This window comes from Camelus ferus, chromosome 35 (assembly GCF_009834535.1).
Source record: "Camelus ferus isolate YT-003-E chromosome 35, BCGSAC_Cfer_1.0, whole genome shotgun sequence".
NCBI classification, from domain to species: Eukaryota; Metazoa; Chordata; class Mammalia; order Artiodactyla; family Camelidae; genus Camelus; species Camelus ferus.
The window spans coordinates 3,449,014-3,466,572 of NC_045730.1; the positions used below are offsets into that span (position 1 = coordinate 3,449,014).

General features: G+C 52.3%; 1 protein-coding gene and 1 long non-coding RNA gene across 9 annotated transcripts in view; one reads left to right on the forward strand and one right to left on the reverse strand.

Annotated features, from left to right (window-relative positions):
- The window catches only part of PFKFB3 (6-phosphofructo-2-kinase/fructose-2,6-biphosphatase 3), a 71,141-nt gene that overhangs the window by 29,966 nt on the left and 23,616 nt on the right, over nt 1-17,559 (forward strand). For 3 of the 8 annotated variants that reach the window (XM_032473951.1, XM_032473954.1, XM_032473952.1), the window contains exon 1: nt 16,110-16,327. The exons of 4 other annotated variants lie outside the window; for them this stretch is intronic. In XM_032473951.1, the coding sequence (XP_032329842.1) occupies nt 16,252-16,327 (76 nt within the window). In that variant the 5' untranslated portion in view covers nt 16,110-16,251. Of the gene's footprint in view, nt 1-15,889; nt 16,328-17,559 lie in introns of those variants that run through there. One more of the 8 variants, XM_032473953.1, reaches the window with a different exon arrangement.
- On the reverse strand, nt 10,715-12,712 carry LOC116661569. Its single transcript, XR_004317516.1, has 2 exons — nt 12,454-12,712; nt 10,715-12,362 (listed from the first exon to the last, which is right to left on the reverse strand). It is a non-coding gene; the product is annotated as an uncharacterized LOC116661569 (long non-coding RNA).

Below are 17,559 nucleotides of genomic sequence, written 5' to 3' on the forward strand. Positions count from 1 at the left end.
AGTGGCTCCGGGAAAGGGGTTGGGGACCCCTCTTGCTTTCAGGGATGCAAAGATGCCAAAATCAAAGGTGGTTTTTTGTTTGTTTGTTTTGTGGTGGTAAATGATAGAGACATAATTTAAAAATTTTTTTAAACAACTTTTTGTGGTATAATTCCTGTACAGTAAACTACGCATATTTCCGATGCACAATTTGATGAATTTTGATAGATGTACACACCTATGAAACCACCACCAGGATCGAGAGAGCTGACACTTCCATCCCTCTCCAAGGGGAGCAAGGCTCCAGCCCCCGCCTTATCCCTTCCCACCCCCTTCCCCCGGTAACCATAAGTTTGTTCTCTATGCCTGTGAGTCTGTTTCTGTTTTGTAAACAAGTTCATTTGTAAGACGTGATTTTTGGAACTGTTTTGTTCTTGATTACATTATTAGCGCTGTAATCACGTGGCTTGTATTAGTAGAATTTTGATGACGCTCATGGTACGTTTACCAGTAAAGGACTGCTTCTGGCCGTAGCTCACAGAGGACCTGGCCATCAGTGGCTTAAACCTAACGGATGTCATTTATTGTTTTCTGGTGAGAGCTGGCCACATGATTGTATCCCGACAAGTCACCTGCAAGGGAGGTGGGCTGCGGAGGGGATGGGAGGCAGTTTACCCTGAAACTGGAGATTTCCGTGCTGCCCCACAACTACCAAACTGAAGTTCAATCAGATGGAGAGAAACATGGGGGGGTGGGAGGGGCCTAGAGCAAACAGTGGGCTGTGTCTCCACCTAAACTGAAATAAACCTTCCACTTTCTGTATTTGACAACTACCATGTGTGAGTGGACTTACTTTAATTATGGACGGGAAACATGAATTTTCGACAGACGAGTGCAAGAATGGCGTTGTGCATGTGAGAGTCAGAGATGGAGCGTATCAGCATCGTTGGTTTTGTCTAAGGGCAAAGAGTAATATCTTTTCCCACTCTTTTCACGATAGACTGTGTCTCCTGAGAGGTGTTTGTTGAAAAATTGTCATTGGAAAAGGTTGCCACGGCAGAGACTGCTAGCATTCCGCCAGTATCCACGCACCCACCCCCCTTTCCTGAGCAGCAGAATCCTGGGCAGTGGGTCCGGTAAAAGATTGAGTTTCCCTTCTGCCTTTGTGGCTAGTGTGGCCAATTCCACCATGGAGTTCTGGCCAGTGAGATGACGTGGAGGTGTTACGTGGACTTCTGCAAAGTGTTTTAAAAGTGAACAAAAAGCAGAGCATCTTTGTGTCAGTGGCATTTTGGCATCTGTAGTTTTATGGCATTTAAATCGTGCTATGTATCCAACATCGCTTATGTTACACTGTTTAATATAGTGTAATACACGTGACCTAGCTTATGTTACACCATATAAAATATAATAAATGAGGAGAGACATGTTAGAGAAATTACCTGTCTCCCCCGTGGCAGATCTTCTGTTGCCAACAAATGAAAAGTCAAGTTAAATGTCATGGTCATTGCACATTAGCTTTCAACATTAGATTCTGAAGTATTAGAGATGCCTTGATTTGATGAGATGTATGCAAATTTCAACCCTGGGGGACGGTCCTTTTGAGGTCATGTGCAGAATTACTACCATTTTGGGTACTAAATGAAATTAATTTTTTTTTGAATTTTCATTTTTTGTTTTGAAACAGTTTCAGAATTACAGGAAAGTTGCAAAAGTAGTGCTAAGCATTGCAGGACCGCTTTCCCCCAGATTTTGCAAATGTTAACATTTACCCTATTTGTTTTCTGTTTCTTTCTTGCTCTCTCTTTCCTCTCCTCTTTCCCTAACTCCTTCTCTGCCTGCCTGCCTGTCTCCATCCATCCATCCATCCATCCACCCTCCCACCCTAGGTGTGTCATATAAGTGGAATCATATGAATTTGTTCTTTTGTGATGGTCTTATTTCACTCAATGTAATCCTCAAGGTTTATCCATGTTGTAGCCTGTGTCAGAATTTCCTGCCTTTTTAAAGGCTAATATTCCACTGTATGGACAGACCAAATTCTGTTCATCCATTCATCTGTGGACAGACATTTGGATTGTTTCCACCTGTTGGCTACCATGAGTAATGCTGTTCTGAAGCTCTCTCCTCAGGTTCCAGGCTATTTATTTCTTAGAATATCCACCCCTCACCCTGCACCGGGTTTGTCTGTTGCATTTTACAATTAGACTCAGTTTCTGCAATTTTGGCAGGAGAACCTGGAGAGTGGTGCCCCATCCTCAGGGCCTCACATCAAGATGCACGTGGCATGTCTTTGTCCCATTCCCGCCGATGTTCACTTAATCCCTCGTGCAGGCTGGCGTCTGCCGGCTTCCTCCGCTGGAGGGTTACTCCTCCTTCTTTGTAATTAATAAGTATTTTGTGGGGAAGTACTTTGAGACTCTGCAAATATCCTGTTTCTTGTCAAACTTTCTGCCATTTGCCAACTCTTGTCCAAAGTAATAATAATTATTCCTGTGGTGATTCCCAAGCAGTGCCTTACAAACTCCATCGTTCCTTCTACACTAATGTGCTGGCTTCTGTGTAAGGAGACGCTGTCTCAGGATGAGATTTGAGGATTCTCGTTTTTCTTAGGGCTATCATCTATTACTATTATTCATTTTTTTTGGTCCAGCTTGTACCAGATTTGGCCAGTGGAACCCCTTAAAGTAGGTTCTTGTGTCTTTTTTGACATATTCTTACATTTCCTCATGAGCTCACATGTCAACATCATCGCTTCTTGTGGTGCCTATCTTTAAACAGCGATCAACAAGAGGTATTCATTAAATGCTAAAAAGCTGAGACTTAGTCCATCCAACACTGCAGAAGGACCACCCCCTTCACGTGGCTGGTGAGAATTCACCTGTGTGGTCGGCCAGTGAGCGTTAGGGGTACACTCATCTTGCACCCTAACTTCTGCACCCTCGACACACACTCCGATGCTCTCAAATGACTTTATTTTAAAGGCAGGTGTGTTGGCTGGGTCCTCTGGGAAGCAGGCATGAAGATGGAGTGAGAAGTGCAAAAAGCTTTATTGGGCTAATGCCTGTGAGAAGTAAAGGGAGAGGGCTGCCGGCCAGATACGTGTGCCCGGCGAGCGAGCAGGCAGTGGAAGCGGGCACAGAGGTGTAGGCCACCTACGAGAAGTCTCGGCCGGCCCCGTGGGGAGCCCCAGTGCAAGGCTTGCCCACTGTGGGCAGCACTGGCCAGGCCCTGGTGTCCGGCTGGGCTCGGTCATCGCCTGGGAGCTGCAGGAAGAGCATGGCCTCGACTCAGCTGGAGGTTCATTTACCTGCAGTCCTCACAGCGGAGAAGCCAGTTCTTTATTAAAGGGACACCCGAGTGGCAAACCGCTAAGACTGCTGTAGGAAAAACATTTAAAGATTGTATTTTTTGATTAAAAAGTTAGGAATTTGAGACAGGACTGCATCTTTTTTTTCCCCCTAATGGAGGTCCTGGGAGTTGAACCCAGGACCCCATACACACTAAGCACATGCTCCACCATTGAGCTACACCCTCCCCCCAAGACAGAACTATTTCTACTTGGGATGTGAACGTCCACTTGGGGTTCACACGTTCGTGGCTCGCTGAGGTTTCAGTAATCGCTAGGCAGGAAGGGCTGGTCTCAATGTCTGACTGTTCTCGGCTGGAATTCTGAACTAGAGTTTCTGATCCGTTGAGAGGGACCATCGTGGTCTCCAACTGCCCCAACGCACGTGACCAGACAGAGCGAGTCACAGCTCACCTTGTGATGCCAGCAGGGGCCTCCGGGGTGGGGAGCTGTCGCATTCCAAGATGTTTGTCAAAGGAGTGTCTCTCCGAGTCTGCGGCTCCCAGCCCCCTGGCTACCCAGACTGATCAAATGTGTTATTAAAGGCTGGGCCAGCAGCTTCGTACCCAGATTCACTTAGTATTGTGGCTCTAGACTTAGAGACTTTCCACTGAGATGCTGAGGTCAGATGCACAGAACTGTCCTGCCCCAGATCACCAAGTTGGTGTGCTGGGCGGGGGGCTCACTGCGGGGCAGGCACCCGCCACCATTCTGCCCCATTGTTGTCCCCCATCCCCTCCAGCCAGCAATCTGGTTTCTGCTCACGGGAGCAACACCGTGCAAGTCAGCTCCCTGCATTTGTCCGTGGGTGTCATTTTATCATCTTGTTCTTTATCTCACGTGGAGTTCTTTAGCTGTTCCTCCCAGAGCATGGTTTCCATGTGGCCAGAACGTCCTGATGGCCCTTCTCTGGAGATGTATGAGTTTGTTAACGTTCCCTGAAAAGGCTCCCCGCCCCACCTGCCGCCCCCAGAACAGGACGCCGGCTGCAGAGCGGTCTCAGCCCGGGCGATTACAGACCACCCTACTCTCTAACCTGAACACCACGAGTTCGTCCAACCCAGCTGCTGTAGGCGTTCCAACATCTACTTGTTTTCCAAAACCTGCATTTAAACATTTTTTGGCCTGATTTGGCTCTATTTTTAGAATGTTTTTCCAGCAGGAGAAGGAAGAAGTGTGAGGGAGAACAGAGCGGGAAAGGATGCCAGGTCTGATTTGGCAATCACGGAGCTGCACGTACCCGGCGGCGTAAGCAGGCTTGCAACACAGTGCCTGCCAGGTCCTCACTGTTCCCACCGCGGCTCCCGGAGCATCGCGGGCGCAGCAGAACGTGGGCTGGTGTCAGTGTCCGTTCTCACCAGGGTCCTGGGTCAGGAACTTCGTCGCTGCACCTCTGCGTGTGTGTGCATGTGTGTGTGCCTGCGTGTGAGTGTGTGTGTGTGAGTGTGTGTGTGCCGGGAGAGGCAGTCAACCTGTCAAGGAAACCATGGGCTGGAGACCAGATCACGGAGCATCAAAATTGGAGGAATTCTATTCGGACACCTCAACCACCACGGGGAGGGGGAGGGGGTGAGGATGGGGGTGGGGCTGGATGATTCACAAAATGCTACTCTTCATATATTTGTTGAGTACTTTACAGTGTTTCCATGAGCGCTTTTAGTCATATCTGATTTTTAAAAAATTTTTTTGTTTTATTTTGGGAGGGGGAGGTAATTAGGTTTATTTATGTATTTATTTATTTTATTTTAATTTTTTTAAAAAATGGAGGTGCTGAGGGTTGAGCACAGGACCTCAAGCATGCTAAGCGTGCCCTCCACCGCTGAGCCATCCCCTCCCCCCTCGGTCACATCTGATTTGATCCCCGTAACCACCTCTTCAGGTGCACGGGCAGCTACTGTCCTCAGTTGCCAGATGAGCCCACTGCTCGCTGGGGTGAGTGGCTCTCTGTCCCCCTCCGAGCCCTGGGGTTCCTGGAGCAGTTCCCGAGGCTACCTCCAGCCCACGGTGGGAGTGGTACCCAATCACTGCCAGTGTATTCTTTCTTCATCAAACAAACATACTGAGCACCTCCTCAGTGTCTGACGTAACAGTGGTCTCTGGGGACACCCAGATGAACAGCTGTCCCTGTTGCAAGTTGCTTATAGTATAGTAATTACCGTCCAGTTTCTATTTCATTGAGGACAATTTGAATCATTCGAAAAGTGGAGGAGGAACTTTGAGACCATGTAGACAGCTCATGGGTGGACAAGGAAACCAGAGTCCAGAGAGGGAAGTCCTGCGACCTGGGACAGAGAGGTTCAGAGCCAGGTTCAGGCCCCCAGCTCCCAGCCCGCCCTCCCCACACTGTTCTGTCTCTTCTGGGCCCCCATTCCCACCGGGGGAGCTTTGGAGATCAGACATGGCTGGTTCTCAGTAGAATCATGTTTTGCCAGTAGTTTTGAGTGCCTGGCGGTGGTATTTACACTCCACATTAACTTCTCCCTCAATCTGGATTCTTTTACCATCGTGCGTCCTGTTCCGTCTTCCAGTCAGCTTCGGGCTGTGTCATCGAAAGCTGTGTTTCTGCTGCTTTAAAGCCCAGGAGCGGGCTTCTTGCCCTGAAGAGTGCAGGTCCTTACGGGAACACGACGGCTGCACACACATGGCCGAGGACCGGCACCTGCTGTGGGAAGACGCGGCAGGCTGTGTCCGCCGCAGCGGCAGAGAGAGCCAGCGGGGGCGGTTACAGGAAGGGCCGCTTGGCTTCTTGCCCTCAAGTGGCCTTTCCTTTGCAGACACATGTCCCCGGTGTCTCTCTGTGTGTCCAAGTTGCCTCTTCTTATAGAGACATAGTCAGGTTGGATTCAGGCCCACTCTGACAGCTTCACTTAACTTACTTCTTTAAAGACCCTGTGTCCAAATATAATCACATTCTGAGATACCAGGGGTCAAGGCTCCAACGTATGAGTTTTAGGGGAACACAGTTCAGTCCACAGCAGTGATTTATCCGGGCAGCAGCATGTATCCATACCCCATTCCTTTTCATGGCTGAATAATATTCCACAGACCACGTTTTATTTATCCATTCATCTGGGTGGGCACTTTGACTTTTGGCTATTGTGAAAAATGCTGCTCCACCCACTGTCTTTTCACGTAAAGAGGCTGTTGGAGATGGGGCCAGGTGGGAGGTGTACACTGTCCCCAGACAGCAGTGGTAAGTGTCTGGGTGCAGATTCAAGCTCCGGTGTCTGTATCAGGGCGGCGCTGACCCTCGTCAAGCTGGTAGCAGGCATCTGAGAAGCGGCTGTGTTGTGAGCTCACCTTGGGGTGGGGAAGGGCGGCCGGGCCGCTTGAGTGGTTCAGGGATGTTGTCGCCTCCCTGTTGTTTGCACACTCTCCCTGGCCTCTGTCTGGCCTCGATCTATCATGACTGATGGCTGAGTGATAGCCTTCTTCCTGACGAGGAGACAGCTTGAACTAAGCCGAGCAACCGTTCCGGAGCTGACTACCTTGTCCTCAGTGTAAGTAGCCGCGTGCTATGAACGTCTTTCGCCTCCTGGGGCCCCGCAGTCCTTTTCTTATGGCAAAGGTGAGTTTTCTCCTGTTTCTCTTCCGTCTGTGATTCGGGAGAACGTGACATGCGGGACCTGGAGGACCCCCGGCAGCAGGCATCTGGGTGGCTCAGGGTTAGTTGCTGCTGTGGTCTGCCCTGCTCCACAGCGAGTTTTACCCAGAGCCATTCCGTCAGTTAATCTGGGTCTTACTGCAGCTCTGCGTGGTTTCTTCAACCTCTCTTTGTCTTGTGTTTGCATCTATAAAAGACTGTCACTGGGAAACTTTTCTGGCAAGAAACAAAGCCCTAAGTGTTCTCGGGCATGTTTCCACGCTCACAGTGCGAAGAAACAAGATTGGATGTCAGCGAGCAACCAGCCGGCTGCCAGCCGTTCCTCCCCGGATGGCTGGCCCTGTCTGCGTGGGGCCACTGTGGCCCCGGGTCCGGTCCTCAGACTTCCCTCTTTAGAAGGTGGATTTTAGCCATGTAACCAGAGATGGTGGAGCTTAGGGAGACCAAGTCACAAACCAAACTGGTGAGAGAACAGTATTGGAACCAGATTGCCCAGTTGGTGTGTTCCGGGGTGGATCACAACTACTGGTTGGGACAGAACATTCTGGTCTGCTCACCAGCGGTTCTCCGGGAGGGAGGGTCAGCGGTAGTCAGGATTCTGGGCTTGGTGGAGCAGGGAAGGGAGGATGTGATTTACTGTCACGGCCTGCGCGCAGAGCCAAGGCCGCTACATCAGTTTCCCACCAGATTACCCATTTATCCATCCTCACTGAGGACGGGTGGAGGGCCTCTGGCCGAGTCATGAGGCACAGGTGCGAGTTCCCGCACCCAGTTACGGGCTCCAGCACCCCGCTCCTTTTCTGCTCACCCCCACCTCTCATTTTCAAACCTCTGAGGGGAATTTTCCAGAATAAAGGTTTCTGGCTTGCCCTCCTCTTAGCTTCTAGGGTAAATGCTGTTGGGGGAGGAGTGGAGGAGAAACCAAGTCCTTTGAAACTGTCCCCGTGCAGGGGCCGGTCTCTAGAGCTTTCCTTCACCCTCTCTTCCTTACAAACCGCGACCGGAGATTCTGGACCTTGCAGTTACTTCCGGGTCCCAAGACCATTGCCTGCCTGGGATAACCTGTTCTTCCTCTTTTTTTTTTTTTTTAATTAGTTATTTTTTTGTATAACGTGCTCTTAGCACAGTAAGCAGAGGCCAGTCTTTAAACAAACTGCGTGTTCAGTCAACCAGTGTTCTGGGTCCCTGCCACCAGCCCGGCTCTGTTCCGGGCACTCAGGATGGAAACAGCAGTGAAGACGAAGAAGGTCCCCCCCATCCTCTTGCTCGTTCTTCTCAGTGCCCTTTGGAGGCTTCCTGCCCGTTTCAAAACAGGAGCCGGTCATCCTGACGCCTGCAAGGTGCTCCCTGACCACTCCCCCCCGTCTCATCATTCTCTAGCCCTCTCTGTTCCAACCCCATCCCCCTCCCTTCCCTGAATCCAGATCCCACGCTGGTGCCTTCCTTCTTATTTCCTCTTCTGGGACGGCTCTTACTTCCAGTACCTGGGAGGGTGATGGGAGATGCAGGCTAAGAAGTGGATTGTAGACCGTCCTCCATGATTTGTTAATAACCCAGCGTGACAGCATTTTGGGTGTATGACGTTAAGGAGACCACGTTGGTGATGTTGGTTTCTCCTGCTTCTTTTTGAGACTGGAAAATCTTAAGCCACGGTCGTAGCTCCTTGGCGACAGCGTCGCCCCGGCACCTGCAGGGATGTCGTGCTGTAGACAGCCTGGCTGGGGCTGCTGCTGTCCACGTGTAACAATAGAAATATGAGGTTTCTCCAACAATCGGAATAGTGTTGCAGACAGAGGAGTATTTCTCTTTTCTTCTTACCCTTTACTAATAAGTTAGTAAAACCTTTGAGAAGTACACAAAAAGCCCAAGGCCCCCTCCGATTCATTTTTTCTTTTCTTTTTTTTAATATATTTTATTTGATCTGGGTATTTGGGGACCACATCATTAAATTAATTGTTACACTGTGGTTGAGTTGTTCAAGGGAGGGTTTTGGTAAGTCATGCGTGGACCACATTGTGAATGACTTGCCAGTTGTACTGTATGGAACTTATTTTAAGAGTTAAAGGACTGTACCGTACGCAGGAGGCACGTCACCTTCTCCTTATGTGTGTGTTTACCATATACTTTGGAATGTTCTGTGCTGGAAAGGCTACTTATATTTCTAGAACTGATGGGATTTTATGCAACCTTTTTTTCTTGAGTTAACAGCAATAAAAAAAAGAAAAGCAACAAAAAATTCAGTTTCATTTCATAAAATGGTTATCTCTTTTTAAATGGACTCTGCTATGGTGGCGACCGCGTGTCTTTTCTGTACCCAAAGGAGGAGGCTTTCCGGGTGTGAGGGCCAGCGCGCAGAGGGCTGTGCCTCTCAGATGCCAGCTCTCTGTCTTCCTGGGTTAAATAGCACTTTACATCATAGGTTTATTTGAATGTTTTTAGTTATTAATCTTCATAATAGTTTCTCAAGATGATTCTTTTTTCCCACATTATAACCACATACTAAGTGATTTAGAGATTGTCATTGAAAACACTTGGATCTGAAATTTTGGTGTTGGCATGGTTATTGGGAAGAGACTGAATGTTCTTGTTGGAAAGGACTTTAATTGGGTGAAACTTGAAAGGATACCAGCCTAGCCGGAGATCTTGTCCTTTATTCCTTGGCTTACTGGCTATGTGAGCACAGGAATTGTAATTTAGAATTACATAGGAATTAAAGTGGCTTAATAGTTCTGAGACGCAGCTTCATTAACTCTAAGGAGGAAAGTGCGTGCGTGTGTGTGTGTGTGTGTGTGGTGGGAACACCATGAAATTCAAAAATAAGATCATAATTCAGACAAGGACCACATCTCACTTGACTTTCGAGCCCCCAGACAGCCGGTTCTCAGTGAATCCTTATTTGATATATGAAGAAGTTAGAGATACTGACTTTTAGTTCCACGTGTTCTCTTGGACTTAGCAGAGAAACACTGGAAAACAATGAGATGGCTGTGAAATTCCCAGACAATCTGCCCCAGTTACGGGCAAGCTCTCCTTACCCTCCCAACGTGGACTCGCCCGGAGCCCGCATTCGGCATAATCTCACCTTATCTAACGCCTCTCTATTAGTTCCCTACTTTATTCGAATTCGTGTACATTTCCTTCTCTGGTCGCCAATTACAAGTGCGTGGGCTTGGCAGCTGTTTCTCAGGAACACTCGCGTGAGGCAGAGCACGGAGCAGCGCGATGACAGCTAATGTGCTCACCTGCTTCTCCTCCGGGCTCGACCTGAGATCATGGAGATTCCAGTGCAGCCTGTTCCATGCCGTGTCTGACGCGCACTCCCTGCTGTGAGCATCTAATAAATGTACCAGAAGAAGATGGACGGTGAGCTGATCTCTGTGCTCCCTTTGCCTGCGGGGAAACACAGGCTTAGCGTGGCTGTCTGGAGCCCTCAGCTCAACTCTGCAAATGTCTCCTCTTTATTTTGTGTCCTGCATGCAAATTGGTGACAAAGACTACAAACCCACTGATACTCTCCCAAAGATCTGCATTAAGCCCAGAAATAGAATCGTCTCCCCCAAAGTAAAACACAACTGGAGCTTTATTCCGTTTTTCCAAAGGTGCAGGATTCGTGCAAATTCTGTTTGTATATGTGTGTCATTTGCAAGAAGCAAAAGTGTTAGGAACACATGCAAATCATCACAGAGTTCGTGGCTACCTCTGCCAATTTCCTTCTCCCTCAGTGCCTGGATCTATACCATCCATGCTTTTCCCACCCAGAATTTAAGCCAACTGAGATATCATTAATTTTAAAATTTTGGTGTTTTAAAAAAAAACCTTTTATTTTGAAATACAAGAAGTTACGAAACAGTACACAGAGTCCCGTGAACCCTTCACCCAGCTTCCTCTAATGAAGACATCTTATATGACTGATGTAAAATAACAAAACCAGGACTTGAAGTTGGTATAAGACTGTTAACTTGACTATAGAATACTGGGTTTTTAAAAAAGCACAAGTATCCTGAAGTCATAAAATAATACTTTAAACACAGATAACATGTCTTGATATATTCGGTGAGGAGGTTGACAAGGAGTATAAAATACCCTCAAAGCTGTAGCTGGAGGTGAAACACCGAGGGGCGGTTTTAAGAGCGTGGTTCCAAGGTCGGGGTTGTGCAGTAAGGAAGGGAAAGGCCTGCAGGCATGGAGCAGCGGCGGACTGGGCAGAGGGCGATGCAGACTTGGTGGAGAGTCAGCCGGACTTGAGTTGCGACTGTTCACCCAGAGCCAGGCGGCGGTCACTGTAGCTGCCCTTACACCCGGGAGGTGGCTAAGTCCCCTTAGTTGGAGATAAGTAAAGAAAAATAATGATTTGTTTTCAAACAGACTACTTTCTCGAGCCATTTTAGGTTCGCAGCAAAATGGAAAGTGGAGGACTCATAAACCCCTGACTCACACAGGCACACTCCCTCTGTAATCAACGTCGCTCACCAGGTGGTGCATTTTTACTAAGGATGAACCTACAGGGACACATCACCGTCACCCAAAGTCCACGGCTTGCCGTGGGGTTCCCTCTTGGTCTTGTATAGTCAGTGGGTTTGGACAAATGGTTAAAGATGTGTGCCCACCATGATGGTGTCATACAGAGTAGTGTCACTGCCTTAAAAATCCTCTGTGTTCCACTTCTTCCTCCCTCTTTCCCCCCAGCCCCTGGCAACCATTCATCTTTTTACTGTAGTTGTATCTTTTCCAGAATATCCTAGAGTTGGAATCATACAGTCTGTAGCCTTTTCCGACCGGTTTCTTCCACTTAGTAATAGGTACTTCGTGTTCCTCCATGTCTTTTCATGGCTGGATGGCTCATTTCTTTGTAGCACAGAATAATACACCACTGTCTGGAGGTGCCTCAGTTTATTTAGCCTTTCACCTACTTGAAGGACATCTTGGCTGCTTCCATGTTTTGGAGATCAGGAATAAAGCCACTGACCCCCTCCAGGTGCAGGTTTTGAATTGGGTTTTCAATCGGCCGATGTGGCATTAGGTGGACGTCCATACCTGTCTTCCCATTCATGTAGGAGTGACAAACATTTTATTTAAAAAACAAAAAACAAAAGTCGCCTTCTCCCCTTGTCTTCGGACAGGATGGTGAGGTAAGGGTTTATTTCAGCCTTTTATTTGGTGTCTCACTTCATTCTCTCAGACACAGGATTGTTCACAGGAGCAAATGACGACACTTGGTGTCTAATTAGCAACTTCTGATTGCTCTCAGCCTGCCACGGCGTGTTCGCTCTCTCCTTCTCTCACTGGGGAAGAGGTGGGTTCCAGCGTAGTTTCCCTGTTCAGTCTGGCGAGCTGGCCGGGGATCGTGGAAATGGGGTTGCTTTTGGCTGTCATTACAGCCGCATCAGGGAGCAGGGGTGACTGCTGGAGGACCTTGGCTGACAGAGGGACCTGGGAAGAGAGAGGTCATGGAGAAAGCCCATCTCCCCAATCCCTTCTGAGTCCAGCCCTAGCTACCAGCTTCTCCCCTGTAAGTCAGCACCTCCGCCAGGCGCTTCTGCTCAGGAGGCCTTTCTCTGCTCTTTCCGGCCAAACTGTCCAGCTGTTCTGGGTAAGATGGTCTGAGTCACAGTGTGGTCTCTCCACCCCCTCCCCATCAGGACTCCACTCAGCACCCTGGAGTTAGGCTGTGGCCATCATAAGTCCCCTGGGAACTGTCTGCCGTCTGTGTCAAGTCCAGGCTTGTGTAACTGGCTGTGTTCCTTGACCTTTGACCTAGTTCTTCAACTATATTCTCTAAACTTCCATTTACCCATTTAAAAGGATGAGTAGGTTATCTGGAAGATTCCTTCTAGCCTTAATAATGCCTCGGACCATGGGTCATAGAATCTCCCCGCTAGTCCTTGGAGCTGTCCTGTCTGTAAAAATACCACCGTATCAGAGGCGTTTTCACATTCTCTGCTGCCTTTTCTGCAGGATGGCGCTCCTGATCACAGGCTGGGGAGCTGGTGAAAGTACTAGATAGTTGGATATAGAGGGGTCATTAGGAAAATTACGGAAAGAAGTGGATGTCTAAACCAGTAATGTCTGAAAAATACACTCCTGGAGTTCAGATGTAGTTGAGTTGTTTGTAAGCGGTTTTGCAATGAAGCAATTTTCTTTTCCCTAAGGATGCTACCCTAATGTACCAAACCTGAGTGTTGTCCTAGCTGCCCCCTCCTTTATTTTAAAGTGTGAATTCATCCTTGTCCCCCACTCATTCCCCGTTTGTTTGCGATTTGATAGCAGAAGTGGGAGGGAGATTACAGGACACTTCTGTGTGCTGGCCCCCATCAGGTGCAGGATGTGGTGCGGGAGAACTTAGTCTCTGCCCTGCAGCGATGGACTGGATGCCCAAGGCCCTGGGGCGTTATTGACACACAGGCAGGGGAAGGTGCCAGGTTTGCACCTGGAGTGCGAGTGCTTAGCTGGAAGTACTGTGGAACCTCAGCTGCCTGTGCCTTCAGACACCTTATCCAGATCAGGAGACTGAAGATGTGCCTTCACCGGTGTGGATGTCTCTACCCTGAGCTGAAACCCACGGTTGTTTGCAAGCTTGGAGGGGGAAAGAATGCAACCTGGCCCTTTGCCCTGCCCCTCAGCGTATGCAGACTCAGTGGGAGAGCAGGCACTCGGGGACAGGGTCTTCCCGCGAGACGGATGTGCAGGCAAGAAGGGGTGCGGCCACCACTCCCGCACCCCAGCGGGCAGGGGGCAGCGACGTTTCTGGCCGCGCAGGCGCTCGCTTGCTGTTATTTTCCTCTTTGGATCAGCCCACTCTTATTTCAAGAGTGGAGTGGGACGCTCCCTAGGGCGTTATAGGGTGTCATCTCTGGCATTTGCTCCCACTGCAGAAAAACAAGTCCAAATGCAATGCACTCGGGTTTCTGAACAGCTGCCCGAGCGCCGAGCTCCGAAACCAGACAGTCAGCAAAGCTGTCAGGAGGGAGAGCAGGGACTCAGGGGAGGGAGGTGGGGGTGGGGGTGGAGGGTGCTCGGGGCAGGGTCGGGGCGTGGGGAGTGGGGGGAGGGGGTCAAGGGCACCCATTTGGTGGGCGACGCCAGCCTGGGTGCGGGCTAGGGTGTGGGAGGGAGAATGCCTAGGCTGGGTGGGGTGCCCGGAGTGGGGGTCGAACGGGGGGGGTGTATCGGGGTATCTGCTGGGCAAGCCATGCTGGGCGCTCCTCGCCCCTGGGTCTGCTGGGGTGCGAGAAGGGGGGATGCCCAGGCTGGAGGGGGTATTCGGAGTGGGGGGCGGGGCGCGGGGGGAGAGGGTCAAGCGTACCCACCCGGTGGGCGACGCTGGGCTCCCCGGGCCCCTGCGCGGTCTGGGATGCTGGAATGGGAGCGGCCTGGGCAGGGCGGGGCGCCCCGAGGCGGGGGTCGAGGCGCGGGGGTGGGGGTGCTGGGTACCTGCCTGGCGGGCGACACTGGGCGCCGCCGGCACTTGGGCTGGCTGGGGTGCGGGTAAGGAGGAGGCCGGGGAGGGGAGGGGAGAGGGGAGGGGAGGGGAGGGGCGGGGCGGGGCGGGCGGGAGCAGCTTGCCCGCCGCCAGGGAGCGGGCGCCGTCCCAGCCGAGCCATGCGGTACGTGAGCGACGTGTGGCGGCCTCAGCGCCGACTGTTCGGCGGCGGTGTGGGTTTCAGCGAGCGCCGCCTCCTTCCAATCACAGCGCAGCGCCGGCGCGAGCTCTGCACCTCTCCAGGGCCGGGCCGCGCTGCGAGCTGAGGCATCGCGTGCTGCAGTCACAGCCACGTAGTGCCCTGTGCCGGCGGCAGTCCCCGCTCAGAGCACCCCAGATCTTCACGGGGCGGCCACTGGCCTGACTAGACGACTGTCACATGTGGCGAGCTGATGCAAAGCTGCGAGGACTGGGGAGGCAGAAGGGACACATATACCAAAAACTGGCGAGGAAGAGATGCAATGGGGCTGTACCGGATAAGTCACGGTCTTAAGGGGTTTGCACAATCAAGGTGCCGCCTCCCAATAGTTATTCTGGGGTTTGCAGGCAGGTAATAAATTGCAGATCGGAATGGGGTCCAGTTTTATTTATTCTTCTACTCGGAGAGATAAAGGTATATCGAAAATATTTTAATTGGTGACCGAGAAAACCAAGTTGCCGCATTCCCTTTCTGTTCGGCCTCCGGGTCTTTCCCGCCCCCTCCTCGTGCCCAGCATTACGGGACCCGGGGTTCTAGGTCTTGGGGGCTAGGTGTTGGGGGAGCAATGTTCAGCACAAGTCAGAGTTTCTAAGGTATTCAGGGAAGTGGGCGGGGTGAGGACGAAGGACCAGGGCAATTCCCTCCCTGCGGGTGGTAGGGGCCATTGTGGGTGAGACTCAGGTATTATCAGGGGGTACCTCTGGCAAGGAGTGACCCCAGAGGCGCTCTCAGCATCCTCCCTGTGACTTCCCTCTAGGGTAGCAAAGACACCCGTTACCCAGTCCCGGCAACCTGTCTCCAACCTTCAACCTAAGTCCGGGTCTTCACCCAGAGCTGACCGGGAGCGCGTGTTAAGAATGAAGAGTATTGGGGTCCCACTCCCGGAGAGGCCGAGTCAGTGGGATGTGTTTTAAAAGCAGCATCCAAGGTGACTCAGCTGCGGGGCCCCACGGATCGGACTGTACGGCACCACCCCTTTCCTCTCAGCACAGCTGAGTGATTATTCTGGGAAGGTTGTGTGGATCGTCTTCAGGGAATGATAGAAGGAAACTCGCGGAGTAGGACTTTAAGCCAGGGCTGGTTTGGGGTGTCAGCTGGTAGACAGCGTTAGCGGGGCGTTTAGCTGTCGCCGGCCTGCAGGGGGCGACAGCACGCTGCCTCCTGGCTTGGCCACCCTCCTCCCACGTGAAAGGGGGCTGGAACCCGAGGAATGCGTCCCCGCCCCGGGCTGACGTGTGCATCGCTGCCGGCCCCGATTCTTAAAAGCCCAGGCGGAGCGCTGGGCATCCCAGCAGATCCGAAGAGGAGGCGAGCGGGCGGGGACCGCGGCGAATTTGAGCCGGCGCACGGGGATCGCGGCTGTCACTGCGCTCGGAGCATCCCGGGGCTTCCCGAGTGGACGAGCTCGGCCCTGCGGGAGCTGCGGGTGCAGCCCCAGTCTCCCGACCTTTTCGCAGCGCTTGTGGAGCCTCACGCCCCGGGCGAGCGTTCGTGACTTAGCACAAAGCACGTTTCCAAAAAGCCGCGCTCTCGCGCACACACTCCCACCCCCTTTTGTTTCGGGGGTCGACAGGCCGCTCTCCTTCCCAAGTCTGAATACCTCACGTGGGGCGGAGGGCCGCCGAGTCTCGGCTGGGAAGATGCCCTTGGAGCTGACTCAGAGCCGGGTGCAGAAGATCTGGATCCCGGTCGACCACCGCCCCTCGCTGCCCAGATGTGAGTGCGGATGCGCGCGGGGCCGGAATGCAGGGGAGGGCGCGCCGCGTGGAGAGCGAGGCCATTGTGTGGCGGGCGCTGGCGGGGTGCTTTTGTGCCGGCTCCCCTCCTCCGGCGCGCTCGGGCTGGCCGGGCACCGCCCTCCACGCCGTCCCCGCGGCCCGGCCCGGGCGCCCCCCGCTCCTCCCCGGCAGCCTCGCGGAGGGGCGGGGACGGCGCGGACAGGACGCCGGTGCTGGCGCTGCGCCTCCCCTGGCCGGCGTCGGGGGCGCTGTGGCCCGGCCCGCGGTCCCCGCGGTGCTCCGCTCGGCTGGCTCCGGGAGCGCAGAGGGACCCGGAAACGGCGAGCGCGCCCGGGGCGGGAGGCGCAGGGCACAGCAGAAAGCCTGTGCTTCGGGGACTCCTGGGAAGGGACGCCGGCGTTTCCCCGGCCCGGGCCACTCTCCCGGTCGCCCGCCGCGTCTCCTCGGGTCTCAACCCCGTTTCTCTGTCCATCGCTATCTCCTCTCCTCTCTGTCCCCCTACCTCCTTTTTACCTCTCTTTCCATCACCTCTTCCCCCCTGTATATTTCTCTCTCCTCTCTCTAGCTCCGTATTTCCACCCCATCTTACTCCACCTTTGTATGTTTCTTTCTATATATTTTCATCCCTGTTTCCCTCTCCTTGTTCCTATATATAATCTCTCTACTTCTCTTTATATCCCTGTCTTCTCTCTCCATCTGCCTGACCCCCTTTCCTCTCTCTGCTCTAGTTCACTTGCTGGGGGACGACCAGAGAGAGCTGTCTGGAACGAAGCCTCCCCGCGGGTTTTTGGGAGGGTCTGTTGATCCGTGACTGCACAGTTGGCAGCGTTTCCCACGTGCGCGTCCCTGTGTGCGCGCGTCCCCTCCCCCCCAACACCGCTCTCGCCACAGCTTGGAATTTGCTGGCAGTTCACCTCCCCACCCTGTCTGTATGTCGTCGCCCATTAGTGCTTTGGGAAGGTTTACCTTGGGCTCTGTCCCCAGCTAGGGAGAGAGCCACCTCTTAAAAGGGTGGTTCCCGTGGTTTGAAGGAGACACCACTCCTCCAGGGAACCTACCCAGGAGCCCATCAGGTGGACAGTCCGAGACAGTGGTGAGTGTTTAGCTCCAGGTCAACTCAGGTTGCCTGAGAGGTAAACACGGGATTGCAGGTGCAAAACCTCCAGGTGGCTTCTAGGCATCAGCATTGCCCAGGCGCCAGATGGCCTG